This window comes from Argopecten irradians, chromosome 4 (assembly GCF_041381155.1).
Source record: "Argopecten irradians isolate NY chromosome 4, Ai_NY, whole genome shotgun sequence".
NCBI classification, from domain to species: Eukaryota; Metazoa; Mollusca; class Bivalvia; order Pectinida; family Pectinidae; genus Argopecten; species Argopecten irradians.
In genome coordinates, this window is record NC_091137.1 from 32,754,707 (window position 1) to 32,777,926 (window position 23,220).

Consider the following 23,220-nt stretch of genomic DNA (forward strand, 5'->3'; position numbering starts at 1 on the left):
CTTTTCTCCATACAAACACTTTTTTTCTACAGCTACCAGATTTGGGGAAATGGAGATTCAGAAGATTTTCTTTTTTTTTCATACAAACACTTCCTTCCTATATCCACCAGATATGGGGGTATGGAGACACAGAAGAATACTAACTCCCAGGTGATAGGTCAATATAGCATACACCGCACGGGAAGAAGGTGCAAAGGATTTTATGTACCATAAATATATCTGGGTATTGCACAAGTCATAATGTGTTAATTCTTGTTGAGCAACCATTTATAAAGATCCTTTCTATCAGAAGACAAATATAGTCCCATGAGACATAGCAGTCCTGTGTATATTGGACTCTTGTACTGATCTACAAATTATGATGTATATATATACTATCTTAGAATGCTCACCGCTAAGTTGATGCATGCATTTTCAAGGTCTTATACCGTAACCCAACTTGAAAAACAGATTTTATCAAGCAAATGGATTTTTTAAAGACTTTCAACAGAAATGTGTGATAAGTTATCAGGAAACTATTTAAAAAATGAACTGCTTTTTTATAAACTTCATCAAAACATTAAACGATTACTTGTATCAGCAGATATTTTGTACATGGAAACCTTTAGCAAGGAGATGATAATCATTAGCATGTATGAAACATAACTGATCTTGATCTACACACCAAGATGTTGTTAATAAGTAAAAGATTAATACATGTTTGTCTTGAGAAATATGCTTTGCTTTACTGTGACTGAGTGCATAAAGCATGGAATCTGAGTCACTTTCTGGAAAATAACACAATCACAAATTGGCATCCAGCTGTACTCACTTATGTAAGCATCTCCATTACATATAACATTTCAAAATTTGAATTCAATATTGAGAAACAGAATATTCTGTTAATAGTACAAAACAGTCCAAAATGGCTAAACCCATTCCTCCTTTTTTAGTCTCTCCGGGAAAGCCTAAAAACTCAATAAATATTAGAGCCAGCATGTTTCACATATATTCTCTTATACTTCTTGTAAGTTGTAACCATGTTTGATCACAGACTTTATTTAAAGCCAGACTTTATATAGGGTTGTAACACAAGACCTCCAAACATTAGACAGCTCTATAAGCTCTATAATGTCATGAGCAAAATTACAACCTGCATGGTGGCCAGGGATCACAAAGCCCTGAACTGATACATGATACATTATACAAAGATCTGAATTCATTCACCTTAATAAATATCATATAAATGTACCTCCAACAATGACAATTGTGATCATGGTCTATCCTACAGAAAAACAGATGAAATTTCAGAATTGTCCATGTTTTACCAAAGTAATTTTAAATATAAAGGTCAATGTTGATGTCCATTTAAATAAAACTCAGTAGCCCCATCTTAGGTTTCTTATTAATTGTCAAGAAATTGCATAATTCTTTTTAAGATTATCTGACCCCTTTGATTCAAGGTCATTCATTTGAACAAACTTGGTAGCCAAGCATGCGCCTTATATCAGGTCTCTAGTTATCTCTTATTATTAATTATTGACAAAAATCTTTCAATAATTTTAGCCTTTGTAACTTTTGACCTTGAATGAAGGTCAAGGTCATTCAATTGAAAAAACTCTGAGCTTTTTTGGATTTTGAGAAGAATTGTTTAAATAGAAAAGTTGGTGGCTGGTCGAAAGACTCTGTTCCATGTCATTCAACTCACCTTATATTAGTTTGAGCCTAACGATATAGTAATAGAATTATAAGGATACGTGTGAATAAATTGACCCTAATAGTAGGAAAGGCTCGGACGACTACCAAAGTTGACCATAATATACATGTATATAAGTGTGCTCAGGTTTTGGTTGATTTAGTTTAACTTTACTATGAGGAGATACATACAACTGATTAATAGACTCATAGAAGTTACACCAAGTCCATGACAAGGCAAGGTTGATTCAGTTGATTCATCACAATAGTATGCTATGGTCTGTGTTGATTCACATGACCCTTATATACACTGATTGCATCAACGCCATCATGGTGAGGTCTATAGGTTTTTGATCGAGTCACTGGTCTGCTAGCAGCTGCAATACTATGTGTAAGACTAGAATATAAAACAGATTGCCTGTCTGTCGATACCAGCTACACATTTAGGCAAAACAATGGGTTATTTCAAATTACGAGAGTGGGTATTATACATTTATATGCAATAAATGTAACTATCAAGGGATGAAGGATTGTGTATCTGTGGAGATCTCTGGGCCAGAGGAAAACTCACAATGCTGGCATTGAGCAATTATACAGATAGAGGCTCTCTAAACAACACCAGAGATCAACTGCCATCTACCAAAAGCAAAAATTCTACATTTTTGTATCCCTATGACTTGCTGCTTTGTCCATAACTGAAAATTCTTCATAAGATTGTATAGCACTGTATTTCATGTTCCAGATGAAGTTTTTGGCTACAGCTTTTTCAGTTGCTAAAGTTACTAACTTTACACCATTACCACCATTGAAAAGTTTGAGCTTCTTATTTTACTTCAAGATAAAATACCGGTATTTAAAATATATGGAATGAAGTACTGATTGTGCATACATACACCAAAAGAAAAATAAATTAATACTATGCTTTTAATAATATATCTACATATATACAAGAGAATGTCCTGAAGAAGATCATATTATTCCATTCTTTTTACACTTTCAGACCTATGATCATATGAGTAAATGAGTCTCCCAAGTGGAACAATTATACATAATGAAGCACATGGTGCCAGCCAGAAAGTCTAAGAGTGTATCAAGTTCACATGCTTAAAGCTGGTAGGAAAACCAGTATATAAAGGGAATATGGAAATCATTTCTCTATCAGTAGCTATACACAATGTCTGCAATTTGTTACAAGTAGTATCTGCATCAGGATTAATTATCAGGTACAATAAAAAAAATTCATAACTTCCCTAGAAGAAATTATGGCACATTTTCATCAACTGATCAAATTATTACCATATACCGGTATGATTGCGAAAAAAAAACTAAAAACAAACTGGCCCAGTTTAGTATCTGGATCCCCTGTGTGACTCTGAGAGTTCATGCAGGTTATATACATATCATAATGGGAAAGAACACCAGGAAAACATGAGGGTATACCTGATACTTTGAGGTTGCTTTTGGTTGCATTAAAGTCAAACTTATATGCTTCCTAATAACTATAAAATGTTTGGTTTAGGACCATTCTTTACTTTAGTCAAATAATTTTATCTTAAAAAATAATATAAGCATTATTGAAAACACACCTGCATGAACTTCAGTTATGGTGGAGAACACAGGTGTATATATATTGATGACTAAAATTACTGTAATATGGTAGGTGATCAACGTGTGATATTGATTCTACTGGAAATTGTGCTGATTATTTGGCATACAGCAATTCTATCAGGTTACGAACACATCATAGAGGTAAATTGGCTGGAGATTAATATGACAATTAGCATCAACCATAATCGAATATAGAGAATCATGGCAATTGATTATTGGAGTATCACGACTGACAGCTTGATGACTACATATATAATTATGGCTTATATAAATGGTAACAATGTAAATAGAGACTGGGGTATGGGTTGAATAAGTCATTTACATTACAACATTTGAACAGGAATTCATCATGCGGAAATAAAGGGTTGCAGTAAAATTCAGACAGAATTATCACTTACATCACCAGCTGTGACACAATGTGAATGTTGAATCCACATAATTTCAACAGAAACCTTTCAACTCAATTGAAATACCAAATTTTCCTTCCAAAATCAGACAAGTCATGGACAGTAAAATTTCAAACCCTTTTCCATCAATAATTTGCAGCTATTTACTTAAGAAGATACTTCTTGAGACCAGTTTTCCAAAATTCACAGGAATAAGCAGAAATCAGAGTTGAAGATATGGAATAAATGATATGAGTCTGATTGTAAGTGGTGTGGTGAGTGAGAGCCCTCCTGTGAGGGGACATTTGTTTATATTTTTGAAGGCTGACCAGCCCAAGGCCCCAACCTTGGCAGCCTTCATGCGTATAACATGTTTCTGGGGGATTAAATGTTGTTCTTGTACCTAAAAAAAGAACAAATATATTAAAAAAAAAAAAAAGAGAAAAAGAACAAGGAGCCGCAAAGCATGGCATTATCCCCCCTGCACTCCGCAGTTAGTATAAAAACCGAACTACATCAAGGTCAAAGTAACAATCATTCAAGTATAACTTTAAATGTATGTGAGTATTGTAAAACTGAAATAAAAATAACATCAGGTAACAAAATGGAAACAGTAATCTGATATATACAGATAGTTTCAAGGTGCTGCATTGAACAGTTTTTTAGTTATAGCCCGGAAACAAAAAGAAGCAGTATTTAAATTTGCTATTTTTCACTAAGTTTCCATGGTAACAGAAAAAACACCTAACATGGAATGTGTGCAATAGCAAAAGGGACAACTAGAGCATTTGTCTGATACATTCAGAAAATTTCCTGGAGCTGATCGTGTTGAACTGTTTTGGAGTTATAGACGGGAAACAAATGGAAACAGTAATTTGGTATTTTTGACAAAGTATTTCCCTATGGTAGACATGACGTTTTTTGTCAACAAAATACTAAAAAGTACAGATCTAGATAAGGTTCAATAATTTCATTACATTTAACAATTGCCATATTGAACAATTAATGTTGTGTCATACATCTTTACATGGTCATGCTGACGGAAGTAATCTATAGCTTAATTTTATTTTGTTTACAATTGTTGTGATATCATATATGCACACAAACACAAACTATTCAATAGCCTTAATTTGTATATATGATGAAAAAAAACCCATTTCAGAATATTACATGTACTGTACAGTATTATACCCAAAGATTGCCTAGTTACTGGGTATACACTGAATGCATGCAATTATGATTTCCAGTTTCTATAGATTGTAAATCTTTAAGGTAGAGAGTTCTGTAACTCATAAAGTGGTATGTTAATCATCATTAATATAAATTCAATAATATTATATACCAGTACTTCAACCTAGCTCTAGGGCAGTAGGGCCTGTGAAGGTTAATGTTGACAAAGATATCATGATTAAAGGTTTCCATAGCAACACTTCCTGCATGGTGCTACAGCTGGATTTCTTCCAGTCAGTACAATATATTACTGGCTAGCAGTACTAGAATGTGGGTAACAAGCAGTATAATCAGTACACACTAACCTGAACATACATTCTGTACAAGTTTTTGTGTAAATTAGGTACTTCTACAACGACTACAATAAAACAATAGATGGTATAAATGTTATGCCAATCTGTATATCATTTCCCATTAACCAAATAAGACCTTATAATAAGTGCCAAGGGCATTTAAAAGTTGAAAAAAAAACCAGAAAAGTTATTTAAAAGAGATTTTTGCAAACTGAAACATATACAGTTCTGGTCTTATGCTTGTGTAATATTGAAATGTGGCCTCAAAAAGAGGAGGGGCACTTATAGCGACATGGGGATTTATTGGGTCGAATACGGTTTATTTTGAAGAAAAAATAATTATAATTTTATTTAACTTTCAAAGAATTTTCTAATGATATGTACAAATAAAAATTCTGAAGTTGGAAATTTCATGTTCTATTTGTTAAGGTATATGCCACATATAAGCAAGCATGAAATTAAGTTAGTGTGAGAAATTCCTTAGGCACAAAAAATGCCAAATTAATATAGATAGTTGGTTTACAGTAATTGTAATTAGCATTAATTACATGTAGCTTACACATAAAAAAAAATATGAAAAATGCTTAATTAAAAAAAATTGCATAAATAAGCTGATGTGAATTTAATTTATCATTTGCAGATGAGTAACAGGAAAAAAAAATAATTAGGTCATTGTGTCGATGTTTTTTACATTAAATTTAACTGAACATGAAATTAAGATAAACAGCATTGAATTTAAATGCATGTAGCTTTAATAATAAATGTTTACTTAAAAATCAGTGCATATATATATTCTTTTCAAAGATATTTGAAAGTATCGTTAGATTGTATGTCTTAAAATAAGACGGTAAATTATTGCCAACGCTAAGTACTAATCATGAGGGACCTCCATAATATAGTGTATCGCATCTGAATGCCATTCATTGATATTTTTCGAAGATTTCACATTCATTTCTGTTAAATAAATAATTAAACCTACCTGTCTTCAAATGCATGGAAAGAGTCTCCCAAAACCAAGTCCCTGAATCTATATCGAGGTGGCAAGGATGGTACTTGCGAGAAAACGTCAGTTTGTGTTGCATGCATGTTTTCGTTTTACCCGCACCATTTTCCAGCTTCCTAAAACTTTGTTGCAGTCGACAACATACGACTAAATTGTGGATTTAATATTATACGGAACGCAACTCGTATCATCGATAAGCACTATCCACTCAGGGAAGTTAATGCCATATGATTCCATTATTTATATAATATTCAGATTAATTATTAACTGTATTTTCAAATAAATTGCACTATAGAAATAATTTGGTATCAACCTTGACATTTTATCTCGCATTTACAAATGTACAAATCGATTCTGCAAAATGGTGTCATGGCGACTTTGCAGACGATTAGTGACAGCTCGTCGTAGTCTAATACACATTTTGACCTAAACTGAGGATTCCTTAGAAATTTAACTGTAAGTTTTGTTGTCTACACGTTTAATAGCATCGATATATTGTATATGCATTGCTTGTATATGTTGTTGCTGACATTGCAATGAAAAAGCGTTGTTATCAGTTTATCCCATCCGGCATTTATTGAATCTGTATCAGATCATGACCCCGGTGATACCGGCTGAGGACAAGCCACGACCGTCTCGTCGTTTGTTGACTAGGTAGCCCTTATTCAGGATTAATACATGTATTCTAGAATACCAGTGATATATCCATTCGACAGTTGGTATCATATTAAGATATACATCAATAGACATTATGATAGATTATGTTTTAGATCTATAAAATGTAGCATGACACAGTACTCCTGCAGTATCTGTCCAACAGTCAAAGTCTACATGTAGGCCTACCTGTCTACATGTAGTTAGTAATATGAATTCAAGGCAAAGCCTCAGAAGAGCTCCGCTACATGTATAAAAAATGTAAATTATTTAAGATTATAACCTCAGAACTAGATTAAAACTGTTATTTAACTTGTATATATAGTCCGACCATTGATTGTTTAGTAAATGCTATTCTTCAACACTATTGATGGATGTTTTGTGTCTAGCAATATATAAACAGTCGTCATATACAGGTCAGAAAGAAATATTCAACTGGAATTGTGTAATTTCCTTTTAATCTTGTTTCTCACAAAGTCGGAAAACTTGACAATATGCCACTTATCAAAAATGCGCGGGAATATGTGCCGTCATCTTTGGCACCAAGCTTCCTGAGGTCACAGCTAATGGTGTCGTGCCCTTGACAACACACAGGCAGTAGGCCTATATCATTTTGACCATGAGTACTTTTGTGTCGTTCTTGTCTTTGTGTTATATCTTAAAATACTTGCAGTAATATAAAAGTGTTTCCTGATGACACGTTTTGTCTATGGAGAAAGTTTGTGATCGGATGGTGTAGTGGTTATGCCGCTCGCCTTTCACCTAGCCGGCCGGGGTTCGATCCCCAGCACGGACGTGAAAAGGTTAGGGGTCACCTGCCCGATCATGTGGGTTTTTTCCGGGCACTCCAGTATCCTCCCACTCTAAGTCCCCTGGCGCGCTTACATCCGGGCCATCGAGAGTGATTTGCATAAGTTGTATAACTTGTTTCGTAATCGATGTAAAAGAAATAAAGTTTATATTTATGAAGAAAGTTTCAAATCTCGTCATGCTGATAACAAGAACTAAAACATGGCTGCCTGCATGGAGGCGCGAGACTTTTCCCATGGGACACGATTTCTAAGTCAAGGGGTACTGAAATGTATTGGAATCTATATGCTCACACACATGATTTGGTTAGAAGAGTTTTGCTCTACGCGGCCTTTGGCCACGCAGAGAGCTACGCTCTTATCAAGGCCAGACTTGACTTGAGCTATGTAAAAAGGAAATTTGTAACAGTAAACAAGGTACAGCCCAGGTACAAAATGTATATGTATATCTTTAATATTTTTATGCGGTAGAAATACATAAATTTATGTATCACTTACATGTACATGCAATACATGTATATGTAGTTAAAATGTAGGTGTGAAACAAAATAAACCCAATAACCTCTAACCCATGATATTGGTACTTATTTAACATATGAATTGATACTGGTTTTTCGATTCTTACACATTTAGCCATCATACAATGATTCAAAAACAAGTCACTCGACCATAACTTTTACATTTTGTATAATAATATAATGGCTATTATACTGACTATGACATAAGGAGTTAACATTTTTGATTTTTCCATTTTAGAGTGTGTATATATTGAGAATTAAAAGTAAAAATTTAACAATGCTCTATATTTTATGAGCATATTTTTTAAATTGGGAGAACTTGTTTTGAATCCAAAATGATTCAGTACAATTATATGATGTATTAAATAATTTAAAGAAATGAAAAAAAAATGAATGTATTGTTTATTGATATTTTGCTTAAAAATGTAGTTACTCATTAGATCTTTGATTTACTTGATATATAGCAACTAAAACATGAAAATCATTCATGGTAATATGCATTTCATTTCTATTTCATACATTAAATTGCTCTTGCTGGAATCTCCATAGTCCAAGCAAAGGAATTATAAACTGTATCATTGTCAAATGTTGATAATCAAAAGACCATTAATAGGCATTGATATTACTTCAACACTATTGGATATCATTAATGAGAATTGCACCTGAATAAATCATGAGAACCTATTGTAATTCTCTGAATGGATGAACATTGAATTGATTGTACATGTACATGTATCTTTATATCAATAATAAGCCTGAGCTGATCGCATAAAATCTTTTATAAGGATTGAGATTTCCATTTCTTTTTGATGGATCCATGATTGATTGTTTTTCTCCTGTGCTTTAAAGGAAAAGGATGAAAACACAAGTGTTTTTGATGACATAATTAACAATGTACAACACAGTAACACTGCATTTAATGACATGAAATTTTTCAGCATAGGTAATTAGCTGATACTTGCCCTGAGTAAGGTATTTTTTTCTCTAGCCACAAGAGGATAAACCTGTGGACCAGGGGAGATACAATCGCTGATCTGTGTCACTATCAGACATTTGATGATTGCTGTTTATTGTTATTATACTTTCTGTGTCAAGTTTAGCTGGTCACATGGACATTACCATATACCTGTAATCATTGTAATAAGGGTTACATGCCCTTATAATATGTAGAATATATTGCCAATCGACACATGTATATATAGCAAGTGTGACTCACTGTACATTGTACTTTGATTCACTTGATCCATTAACAGTTTACATTATCAGCTTTTTATCTCTGTGTAGTCTGCAGCAAAATCACTATCATCAAGAACAATGACCAAACAAATACATGATAATTATGACAACTATAAAGTTATGTACATGTTCCATGGTGTTTACTCTATTTTAAAACTGAAACTGAAATCTTACTGTCTCTATTAATGGTTGTTTCCATTCTGATTTTATAGTGCAGACATACATGTACTTATGTTTCAACACTCAAGTAAACATTGAAGTGGTTTGTATATTTTGCATTAAAGCTGCATCATATGATAGAATAAATTCATTCTGTTTATAAAGACAGAAAATAGATTAGATAATAGATACACAGTTAAAACTTGATGACAGCCTTCTACATACTTTATATTCGACCTTTCTGGAGAAATGTTGTATGATAACAGGATGAAGGGCTAAGGCTAAAAAAACTTTCTTTGTAATTAGTCCCATGATTGTGAAGATTGTGGCTTTTATGGCAACAAACACACAGAAGAAAAACAGAAAAAAAATGAAAATTAAACAAGAATATTCAGTATTTCATTGAGATACAATTATCTTTGACGTTTCAGTAATTTTGTACTGATAATCACCTGATAATCATTCTGTACTAATTTATTAAATATTTGTTTTCTTTTTGTAGATGGAGAGTTTTGTGAATCAAGAGAAGTAACTCCGACATGACAGCATCCGCTTTATCAGAGTCCAGTGTGGAAAGATCCAGGGATACAATATCACAGAACCATGAAGTTATCATCACGTATAATTATTCTGGCCATTATCGTTTTTATTCTGTTTGTGTCCTACAAAATTCTAGAGCCAAATATCATTGACAAAAACTCTGGATCAAAAGAAGGCCTTGAGAGAATTAGGATCAAGGGAGACTACCCTATTGATCTTCAAGAAAAACTGTCTGGACAGCCCTTACGAGATGCTGTCATTACAGAAATTACTGCTAAGTTTTTACTGAACTATTCCTACCCCTTAGCGGAGTCACCATGGGATGTGGCAGAAAATATTGCCACAGAAAGACAGCTCCACCCTACTGACTGTAAAGAACTGGGTGAGTACTACAGTTATCATAAAAAATCTAAATACTGTTATCATTTAAACACTAATTATGTTCTTGTAGTTTTTTAATTATTCATTAATTGTTTGAGAAGGATAGACGTATGATATGACAAGTAGAGTTCTCATGTTTAAGAGGTGATTGAGTTATGAACTATATCAAACAGGACATTTGGATTGATCAACCCATAGTGTCTGTACAAATCACTCGTCTTGGATCGACAGTTCAAGAAACAATTTTGTGATACATATATAAGAATGTATCACTTATTTCACATCTTTGTCCCCTCCTGTATTGGAAGTAAGAGATTTTAGATTTGAGTATACATGAAAGCTTGAGATAGGACATACAGTTGGAAATTGCATGAATTTTCAGGAGATCGTCAGATTCATTTTATACTAACCTTTCATCAGAGTCGCTGAGTAGAGATTCAAGGTCGACTGTCGACATGGAACCTGACTTTTTACGGAGAACCACTACTGGGACCTTATGGTATCGGTCACGTTTAACCATCTTCACCTCCTTGATGGAGTAATCTCTCTGGGGGATCCTCTGCTTACACTTCTCTGTAATAGTGTAAAGGGTAGGAGGTTAAATCTCTTTAATAATGTAAAGGGTAGGAGGTTAAATCTCTGTAATAGTATAAAGGTTAGGAGGTTAAATCTCTGTAATAGTATAAAGAGTAGGAGGTTAAATCTCTGTAATAGTGTAAAGGGTAGGAGGTTAAATCTCTGTAATAATGTAAAGGGTAGGAGGTTAAATCTCTGTAATAGTGTAAAGGGTAGGAGGTTAAATCTCTGTAATAGTATAAAGGGTAGGAGGTTAAATCTCTGTAATAGTGTAAAGGGTAGGAGGTTAAATCTCTGTAATAGTGTAAAGGGTAGGAGGTTAAATCTCTGTAATAGTGTAAAGGGTAGGAGGTTAAATCTCTGTAATAATGTAAAGGGTAGGAGGTTAAATCTCTGTAATAGTGTAAAGGTTAGGAGGTTAGATCTCTGTAATAGTGTAAAGGTTAGGAGGTTTAATCTCTGTAATAATGTAAAGGGTAGGAGGTTTAATCTCTGTAATAGTGTAAAGGGTAGGAGGTTAAATCTCTGTAATAATGTAAAGGGTAGGAGGTTAAATCTCTGTAATAGTGTAAAGGATAGGAGGTTAAATCTCTGTAATAGTGTAAAGGGTAGGAGGTTAAATCTCTGTAATAGTGTAAAGGGTAGGAGGTTAAATCTCTGTAATAGTGTAAAGGGTAGGAGGTTAAATCTCTGTAATAGTGTAAAGGGTAGGAGGTTAAATCTCTGTAATAGTGTAAAGGGTAGGAGTTAAATCTCTGTAACATTGTAAAGGTTAGGAAGTTATATCTCTGATTCTCTGTAACATTGTAAAGGGTAGGAGGTTAAATTTCTGTAAGATTGTATAGGTTAGGAAGTTATATCTCTGATTCTCTGTAATATGGTAAATGTTAGGAGTCTAAATCCATGTAAGATTGTAAAGGTTAGGAAGTTACATATTTCTGATTCTCTGTAACATGGTAAATGTTAGGAGGTTAAATCTCTGATTCTCTGTAATAGTGTAAAGGTTAAGAGGTTAAATCTCTGATTCTCTGTAATACTGTTAATATTAGGACATTTATTATTATTAAATCTCTGATTCAAATTTTCAAACAGCTCTTGTTATTTAATCAAATCACAAAATTGTATGTGACTTAACTCTAGAAAAAACCCATTGAATAGATAACATGTTTGTATGGTGACCAGCAAGGCACAATATACACACAATTGGGCAAACAATTGCTAGCAATAGAAAATGAATTTTGCTTGTTAAGAGATTCACAATTTGAATTATCAATTCCATTATGATCTAACCTGCATGGTTTGTGATGAAGAGATGTACTGCTGCCTCTGTGAACTCTGACCAGACTATGACCAATATGTCTACTGTAATACAGGCCAATGGTACATGTAGGGGGCATCAGTACATGACTAGATGTTGACTCAGTTAATTGGAAACAGATCTAGATCCTCATAATTTGTCTGGGATGTGTACATCCTGGGAAGTGATCATTGTATCATATTTATGAATGAATGTCTAACTAGAAAATACTGTGACTATACAAATAAATGTACACATACATACAGTATGTTTACCTATATTCTACAGTTAAGTTTTTCTATTTTGCCTTACTCTGAGTTTATTTTCACTGTTGAAGATAAAGAGTATAATTTGTTTAAAACAAATGCCTCCAGTTTATAAGTACCCGGTAGTAAAAATTAAGGAGGAAAATGCTTTAAAACTGGTTCATTTCATTTTGAATATTATAGGCATATGAAGGTTTATGAACACCGTCAATCTAACTGTGAGGCATAGATATTTTTTACTCTCTATGTATACATCAAGTTTATTGCTAGGACCCTATAACAATTAGTGATATTCAACACCTCCCTCCCCAACCCTATATGTATTTGGGTTTTCATACCAACTGCCGGGTTATGCCATGCTTTTGGACTCGTTGTTATTGTTCCAGTACTTTGGGTATATGGTATATTTTTGTATTGACATTTAGCGTGAACGTCAGGATTTAGTGTTTGAAATATGGTATAAAAATCCATGAAATTACCTTTAATTGCTACATTATAAAAATAAAAATATGTTGTGATCTCCTGTAGCTAACTCTTTGTAGAATTTTGATATCATTTTCAAGGACACATGTAAGCACCAGATATGTGCTGTACTATATTATTACTTAAAACTAACAAAGTTCCTGGTCTAAAATTGCCTGTCGTATGAGAGTGTTTGCAGATTTTCAAGGATAAAGCCTATGAATGTTATTTTGTTCATCATTTAAACAGATATTAGGTATTTCAACATGAAACATGTTCAAGTGGTTGCATAACCAGATTGAGTTACAGATATAATGTCAAAGGCTTATTTTTGAAATGACATCTGATTCCATTCTGGTTTTAACATCAAATTATGTGTTTGCAATGGTTGTATTCTGAAAGGACCAATAAAGGAAATTATTTATGTTGATGTACCGGTAATTTAAAGTTATCAGCATGAGTTTTATTACAACTGGAATTGTCACCATAGGATACATTGAGTACTCTCAAGCTCTGCATTTTGTCAAGCTGCAAAGAAACAGATGCATAATTCTATCAAGTTGCCATTGCTCTCAGTAAAGGACACATTGCTAACAAGCCTCATTCATGATAATTATAAGTCATCGCTAACAAGCATGACTGCATCAAAAGACATAACAATTAAGATTTAGTCATCAATATTTATTTAATCTTATGATTTACTGCTATTAGTTTTCACCATAAGATACATTGCTCTCCAACTAGTATCAGTGTAGTTCATAACTATAGGCCAGCATGTGCATAAGACATATTTCTCATAATGAAGCTGTTTTCTAAGACACAATGCTAAAAATTTGTATTCTCAAAAAGATATATATTTATTTCAAAGCAATATATTTTAACATGCTTCAATCACAGGTTTTCGTCCCATTAAATATATTGCTTGTGGTAGCCGAGTGGTTAAAATTGGGGTTTTTCAATGTAAAACCAATTTCCATGATGTAATACTTATGGTGTAGGTAGCGTATTTGCATACTAAAGTTATGGTAACGTATTACTGAAATGAAAAGTCCCATCATATTACCACAAGCCAGTGTGGGCAGTTGCCAGGTACTGACCGCTGGTCAGTGTTTTTTTCTGCAGGTAATCTGGCTGTCCGTCACCAACAAACCTGGTACATCCTTACATGAGCCTGGTTGTTACACTCATAAAAACAAACCAAAAAGTAGCATATTCATCGTAATTCAAATTGTCAGCTTGCTGTGACTACTTATCTTTGAAATATTACTATCAAGCTACAGTTAACTATAAGACATATTGCTGTTCAGCTGTAGGATGCAAATAGCTACCACAATCCATCTGGCAATAAGAATCTGATTGCCACCAACCACAAGCCACTTGACATTCTGTGAAGAATCCATATTAACTCTATCTGGAGCTGTTGTTCAGATTGCTGAAGCTAAATGTTCCCTTTTACCAAGGCTTGGTCTCATTGGTATTCACAAAATCTTCTTTACAGTCCTTATCACAAAAATGTCTGCATTCCATGTCCATTCTGATTCCAGGGTCTTGGATTAGCTAATATTCTTGTCATGCGACAATTGCAGATTATATTATCATCTGTCAACATGTATGCATGTTGATCTCATTACAGGGAACAAAAAACTACTTTCAAGATTGTTGGTATGTTATCTTGGGTAAACAATTTATAGGTTATTAGGAAATAAACGGTCTTTAAACCTTTTAAGGTCATTGATGTTTTTTATTAAATGCTTATAAACACTAGTTTAGACTTTTGAAGAAAAATACATCTTTATTTTTTCATTTCTTTTTTTACATATTACATTTGCCAATCAGAGATGCCAAATATTTGCCCTTTAATACATCAAATAGCAACATTGTATTTAAGAGTGTGTATGACCTTTGTTGGAGGCAAAGTGTTTTTTTTGGGGAAAGTCTTTCAAGAGGACACACAACTGAAAATTAAAAATGTTATTTTTAATTTTGAGACATGTTTAGTTATTTGTAATACATTTAGTGATTGACCCACTTTTCTAGTTTATCATTCTCTAAGTAGTTCTGTCATGTTGGTTTTCATTTGTCTTATTTAGTCAGACACCACCAGTGAGAATCCTGTCTCAATTACACAACTGTTCACATGTTGAGTTGTTATTACATAGCTGAAATGAACTTAAAATGACAGCCGATCAAATTGGCTTATCACCCTCATAGCATGGATGGATATAAATGAGATTTTCTAACCTAATTTGACACAAAAATGAATGACTTTTCTGTGTGTTTATTCATTTCGACAGAAATTGCCGATTCAACAGGGGATTATTCAAAACATTCACAAGATTTAAACACTTTTTAAAAATTCAACTTGACATACAATTATTCATTTTTCTAAGCTTGTCTTGGATTTTTGACATTTGCAAAATTGTTTTCACTTCATGTATATTTCTCAAAAAGCAATGCTAAGATCTGTCTCATTTAGTACAAGTGGGTACCCCTTTGTCCCTTGTTGTGCATATATAAACATTTCATTTGAAGAACAGTTGGAAAAGCACATGGGATAAAGGAAGCCATCTTTGACATTGAGGAGTGATATTTGTTATAGCTATATATTTATCAAAAATAACTGGAGGAATCTTTCTTAGTTTGAAGATTCCCTTTGGCTCCTAGTTTTGTATCTTCTATTATTGAAACTGAATGGGAAAAAAACCAGAATCATCAACATGGATCTTCTTGGATTTCCTTACGTACCTTCGTAGAAACTGGAAAGAGAAATTCACTAATGTTCCAAGAATTATTCCATTAGTAATCTGTTAAAAACTATTAATCCATTATCACCCACATCTAGCGGTAGGTGCCAGAATGAACACAAATAGACTGATAAGCACAGAGCCCTTTTGGCCTTTTATATTATGCACTTCGAGTGTTTCTATGCTATTATGTACTAATTTCTATTGTCTAAGAAAGCACATCATAACACCAAATGAAACATGGTGATTAGCTCACAATATGAGAAGGTGTGAAGAAAGGTAATTAACTATGATGTAATTAATGAAGATTAGATCGAGTGATACAGACTGATTGTTAATTAAAACATGATCTGATGATTGGTATATTCAGCCTCAAATAGCAGCTCATGCATTCTGAACTTCTGATACATATGGATCATCATGCAATACATTCCAAGGGTTATAACTACTACAGTGTCTGTTGTGTTCTTATACATCTGGGGATTATAAGCCCTAATTCCTAATTTGCTGAACTAGTATTAATCATTTAATTAACACAGGCAGGTGTCTGCTGTTAATTGATGTCCCGGCTGTTAACAGAAGTAACAAAATATTCAAACACAGTTACCACATAGCAGCCATATCTATAGAGTGTACACTGTATGTTGGTTCTCATTTATCTTATTTATATGTGTCAAGTTGTTGAACAAATGATTTAGTAGTATTTTCAGACTATACTCAATAATTTGTAAGGACTACTCTAATTTAATGATAACAAATACTGTGGTGTAGGTGTGATTTGTCCTTTTTGAGAAGGTTTTGCTGTACTCTTAACATCTAGGTCAAAAAGGTCATGGTACCCTGCTGTTAGTAGAACATCAACATGTCAACCATTCCCAGCAGAGAAATTGACCTAGAGGTTAACATGATCATTCTGTGCCCGATGCTCCTGTTCTAGCTGTAGCTGATGAAAAGACAACCTCCTATTGTTTCCTGAAATTTGTTTCCCTGATGGAAACAAATATGTGTGTAGATTAGGCAGTACACATTTACCTTACAGAAATGTAGATTTGAACCTATCACTGCCTTTTACCAGACATTGATATTCAGGGACAAAGCTTCAAAGCTGTTGGACATTTAAGGATCTATTTCTGTAATCAATATGTAATGTTTAAAGAACAACAACCATCCACCCCAATCCTTATCCATCCATCCATTAGAAATCTAGACCTTATTTTGACCTCTATTGCTATTTTATCTACCGTGTATCTTTCTGTCATAGTCTAGGAACTTAACATCTGGTTTCCATGACTACGACAATACCCAGATTAGTAGAAATCTATGTTTATACCTGATGTATAAAGAAACCTCATCTTTTGACCATTTCGATCCTTTGGACATATCTGTTCGTGATAGACTGACCGAGGGTGAAGTATAACTGTTGTAAGTGACAGTTTAGTGCCAGTAGAAACCCCACCACTAACATTAATACTTCATCTATATTGATTTCTTTCCTTTGAAGATAGGGCCATAATATCGAAACATGTCAGGAAAACTGCTTTCTCGGCCAGCTTCCGGTGCCGATAATTGTTGAAATTGGTGGTGTGATTTCTCCTAAATGTAATAATTGGGACATTTGTTTTATAGGATATGGCAGAAAAATTGATACATTGCCGTATAAAGACATTTGAAAGAAACTTGATATCTGACCGAGATCAATAATTGGAAGACGAGTAAAGTTCACGACAGTCTTTGATGGAACACAAATTTATATCGGGCTTTTTAGCAACTGTCTGAATTATTTCTATGAGTTTACTAGATTTCTTCAATGCTTCTTATGGGTCATAATGGCCAGGTGCAAGCAGTCGATCATTGTCCTGAAATATGACTATTAGCCTGCTAACCTTGGCAGCTGCATCGGTACTCCAAGGGCTACTATCACTGACATTATATCCACCCCTGGACTATCTCATAGTTACATTGAAGGCAGTTCAGGAGAAAAAAGGGACTAATCACAGGTCTGAAGAAACTTCCTTTGAAGATTACAGAGAGAGAGTGACACCCAACTTCAAAGCAACATGGTCAACCAACTATGAGATAGTCCAGGGTTGGATATAATGTCAGTGAAAGTAACCCCTGGAGTATCGAGGATAGGGCAGCTGAATCAAGTTCAAACTCAGGGTTTTAGTAAATGACCCTGGCCATGAAAATGACTTACAAACCTGTCTATAAAGACCACCCAATGTACCAAAAAAGGTCGTTATAACTAAGTGACTATTATACACAGGGAAAATTATGCTTATAGTGACCATATGAGACTTTGAGATAATGGTCTTATTATGCAGGCAGCCTTTATACAGAGGTGGTCACTAAAGCAGATTTGACTGTAAACTAAAAACAAGCAAACAAATATTTGATGTTTCATTTTAGATTTGAGCAAAATTATTACTGAAAAGATGCTTGGAACAATGATATATGGAACAGGATAACAGTGACATTGACTTGTGGACAGCAAGGACTCATTATCATTGACAATAAATGTCTGATGAAGTTTTAAAGACTTAATGAATGCTCTGTTTAATTTGTTCCGTCTGCAAGTGAAGAACTGTCCTAAATGTCACTTTTCTCTCTGTCGTAGTGATTTTCTCAAGTGAGAAGTCATCATTATCTGTTTGGGATTGTCTGTGCTTGTGTAGCATTTTATGGTTAAGGCCACAAATGATAAAGCTTACAGTACACCATGACAGATATGCCCTGTGGTTTAAGTGCAGAATCGCTTTCTTTTTCGAACTATTATGGTGCAAAATGAGAGGACTGATAGACATGTTGAGAACCCCATAACTACGTGTTTGAGTCAGCAGTTGACAGAGAGATTGATGTTGTGCATTTGAGTGAACAAATTAATGGCAGAGGCATCCTCTTTTACTGACAATTGCGATCCAGTATCTTTCTTGAGGAGCTAAAAGAAGAAAATTACCCACTTGTAATTCTGAGAAAAGAAATATGGGATAGAAAATTGCTTTAATGACAATTATTTAAGTGTCATTCCAAAGTAGTCATGCATTGCATGTAGTTGTACTTTTAAAATTAATGATAATGTTGTAAAATTTATAGATCAGAAATGACATACATCGAACAGTAGATTAAAATTATCTTTCATGTGAGTTGTTTTTAGTTGACAAGTTAGACTTGAACAAATTTGCTACTTGAACAAGTTTGCTACCAAATTTTGTCTGGGAATTGCTTAATTTTGAAAGGATTTGCATATTAAATGAAGAAAGAATCTGCAATTTTGATAAAAGACCAATGCATTTTTGTTACAAAGATTACTATAAAAAATCTATGCTATACTGTGTTGCTGGCAGGGAAGGTTGGCAGATAAAATAAATAGGCTGGTGCTTTATCATGCTTTTCTCAGTTTGGTTTAGTTTTATTAGTTAAACATCCTATTTACAGCCAGGGTCATTTAAAAATGTACCAAGTTTGTTGCTAAAGGAAAGCCAGAGTACCCAGAGAAAAACCATCAGCCAGTGGTCAGTGCCTGCCAACTGCCTCACATGGTATTTGAACTGAGGCATCCCAGAGGTGGAGAGCTTGTGGTAAGATGCCGAGACATCTTAACTATCAGACTCATAATCTGTCAGTAGACCTATTACATGCTGGCATGAAGCTTAAAAATTAGCTTCATCTACACAATTCTTAGCCTAATCTGTCTGATTTAACACTGTATATGTATCATTGCCTTGCATGATGTGAATTGCTACCAACAAGGATGTCAGACTGTCGTCTCCATAGAGACATTCCTACGGTAATTGGGATGTGTTTATCCAAACTGGTATAGTATACTGGTCCACTTCTGTGAAAAGTAGGTCTCCTACAATAGATCAGGTTTTCAAGAATTTTTCTAGTACAATGAATGGTAGTGATAGGATGTATGGAAGACTTGAAAGTAAGAGATTATAATAGTCAAACTCCAATATGGACTTTCTTTTCTTTAACCTGATTTTTTCTTTAACCTGATTCCTGTATGCTTGTTGCCTACAGAGCCAGAGTAAAATGTCTGAATGGATACCATTATTATGTGTGATAGCTTATATATACACTTTGGTAACAGACTTCATTGATTGATCTATCCCAATGTTTACTAGACCATATGTTACTACCTTACAATGGAGTACAGGAGTTATAATATCTCCACTAGGTCATTGTACAGGACAACGATTTTATTATAAAAAATCAATTATACAACAAGGTGCAAATCTAATCCGTTTGGTGTTCTCTTGGTCAGGAAATTTGTTTCATAGAGATTTTTATCCTTTCGATTAATAAAAGTGTAATGATGTTCAGTGAAGTGATTTACTATTCAATAACCTCCAAGATATTACTTATATTAAATGAAAGAATTTGGGGGCAAAAAAGAGCCAAACCAGACATAGTCCTTTGCCTTTAAATTCAGCTTTTGGAAAAAAAATAAACAGTAAATAGATTCTATCCTTCTTAAATGTTACCCAAAGAATAAGATCATACTGAAACTTTACAGAAAGTGTGTCCATCATCCTTTGACAATAAGACCATAAAAAAACGGCCATCATTTCTTCAACAAGGCAATTCAGAAAATGTGTGCATCAAAACTTTAGCCTTCGAAAGTAGTCCAGGATCTGACTTTCTTCATTCATCCAAAATGTACCAGTTTAGTTAAACTTCTACAGCTGTTCCCATGTAACATCTACATGACAGACTAAACATTACAGTCCTGCTTCAAATTCTCTCCATGCTTTCTGTGTTTTTATGTTCAAAGGAGGCTCATCCAATCTCCTATGTACTGTGAATAGTTGATTAATATCATGAAGAAGCCAGTTGGTTTCTTATCTATATATGAAAAAAGTCAGTTTTGCATTAGATATGATGCAGAACTACTGCTGAACTGCATTTAAAAGTTTTTAATTGTTGTAACTTGTTGCATAGTGTATATATTATATAACCTTATACTTATTTGTATTTAAAGAATTGGTTAAAATGTTTTTAAGATCTGTGGAATGCCTGTTTCATATTCAGTCTTAGACTTTCCATGCATATTCCTTGTCACTTTTTAAGAGTGAATAAGAAGTAAATTTTCTTACTTTTAATTCACCAATTACTTCTCTAAACCCCAGGGAACAAGAAACCATATATATCTGTAGTAACTTACCCTCAACAGTGAGCCGGTCCGCGGTAGACATGGTTATTCCTTGTATAAGTGTATCCTTCTCTTCAAAGTACAAGTTTATTTTTCTGTAGTAATGTATAAGCCTTGGCACTCTCCTGATGTACTGGTGATAGAGTTCTCCACAATATACTACTGCCACTATCTTGTGTGTTAACTCTCTCCTCTCTATTATTTTATAGAATATATAGTTTACATTCAGCTGAACATTCACCAGTTAAAGATTCTCACCATGGAATAGATATATTACTCCAATCAAGTTATAATTTTATGTTCTTATCTTCTTTGTCGTTCTAACTGTTAACACTTTATGAGTTGAATCTGCGCTGTGGAATTGCTATGCTTCTGTACAGTGTAAAGGTCAGCTGCTATGATGCTTCAAGGTCACACAATTTTTACTGCACTGGAGTATAATCTCATTCTCTGACAAATTAATGTGAACATCATTCAGCTGTAGAATTGTAATATTCCAATGTGGATCAGATGCTGTTTTATGATGACAGTAGGTCATAAATATATTCTAACTGTCACAGAAAATTTTGTGGTTCAAGTTTTTATCCAAATCAATAGAAATTTTAGAAGGAAAAAAAATCAAAATTGAGATTTCATCAGCTTTTTCAAAGGAATGCATTGATGGGAAGGTTTGATGTCGCTATGAAACAGATAGGTTATTGGAAGCTGTCCTCATATCCACCAAGTTTCATGTACATTGTTGTCATATATATCTCAATGTTCTAGTTCATTCAGAGTTGCAATGGAGTTTGGCTGATTACTATTTATTTCCAGATGTCTTCTAACTTACGGATAGTGTTACATTGACTTTTTCAGCTTAATTGAAATTTGTATTATTAGTCGTGCTTCCAAACACAAGTAGAAAAAATCCATTTTATTCACAACCGATTCATTTGCCAGCTATCATCAGTTTTATCCATCAAGGGAATTGTGGTTGGGTATCGTGACACTTCTACCAGAAATCTATTGAATTACAGAACACATTGAACAACTTTCCTGAATAACATAGCATTTGTGTCCAAAGTTTGAAATTTACTCCAAGTATAAAGCCTATAACAATGAGAATTTATGGTGATGTAGTCTTTAATATGGCTGCTTTCATTTTCTGTTGTAGTTATGGCATATTTCCAATGCAGATTGATTCCTTGAATTATTAGGTTCTCTGTTCCTCATGAAGAGGCCATATTAACAAATGGCAATGGCTCTGTTAGATTTCTGTGACTGTCAGTAGGTCCCAAACTCATATAAACCTACAGGAACATTACATTCTCATTCGTTTGCATGACCTACAAAGAGATCAATTTGATCTTCAGCACATCCTATAGGATATATATGTCATTGTATTACACAAGCATGGGACTTGATTTTTTATCAATATCTGACATAATCTGACAGGAAGAGGTCTATGGATTTTTATGAACGATGTTGAGCCTTTATGATATTTTCATGCATGATCAATAGTTTTAAGTGTTACCTAGTACCTTTATCCAAAACAACACATTCTGATAATCCCACAGGATTCCACATTGAATAAATCATATATATGAAGGTCAATCAAAACTCTTGCACTGTTGCAGTCTAACAATCAATTGTCAGCACAGGTATAATCTTTATGAGGACATTAATGATAGTAATGTTCATCAACGATATTAACCTTTATGTCAATGCGTGCCACACATGGTTAATGATGAAGAACTAAAGGTTTGATAACTTTGACTCAGTGATCTTTATATCTGACGTTTAGGAGTAACATATTGATGACTTCAGGTACACCAAGCTTCCTTATCCCGTTAGTAAGGTGGTATGTTCACAATTAAGCAAGCACCTGCTGTAGTAGTCCTGTGTGTAGTCCCTATAGGCTCCTGCCAGGTGTGTTCATTCACTTAATTATCCAAACATGTTAAACTCATTTGGATTAATCGTTGTACAGAGTACTCAACACTTAATCAAAATAAATTGTTGATGACATGTATACAGGTGTGCTGTATCACAGGTGAGAATTCAGCCTCAGCAGCTCTGGAGAAGTGGTGGTATCATGTTTGTTGCATTTACATTAATTTGTGTCGTCTTGTATCAAATATTTCCACATGAATACTTTCGTTAATCAGTATACATCTTGTACTTGGCATCTGAGTCAGTGACATTGGTAACCCTTGAAAGTCCTTGAAATGGTACTACATGTATATAATC

The 23,220-nt window shown here is 33.9% G+C and overlaps 2 protein-coding genes across 2 annotated transcripts in view; one reads left to right on the forward strand and one right to left on the reverse strand.

The window, feature by feature from the left end:
- LOC138321347 (potassium channel subfamily T member 2-like) overlaps positions 1–11,017 on the reverse strand; it is a 95,280-nt gene extending 84,263 nt beyond the window's left edge. Inside the window, exon 1 of the mRNA XM_069264975.1 lies at positions 10,902–11,017. Coding sequence (XP_069121076.1) covers positions 10,902–10,908 — 7 coding nt within the window. The 5' untranslated portion in view covers positions 10,909–11,017. The remainder of the gene's footprint in view (positions 1–10,901) is intronic.
- The window catches only part of LOC138321345 (glycosaminoglycan xylosylkinase-like), a 57,710-nt gene continuing 41,049 nt past the window's right edge, over positions 6,560–23,220 (forward strand). Inside the window, exons 1-2 of the mRNA XM_069264973.1 lie at positions 6,560–6,650; positions 10,073–10,492. Coding sequence (XP_069121074.1) covers positions 10,174–10,492 — 319 coding nt within the window. The 5' untranslated portion in view covers positions 6,560–6,650; positions 10,073–10,173. The remainder of the gene's footprint in view (positions 6,651–10,072; positions 10,493–23,220) is intronic.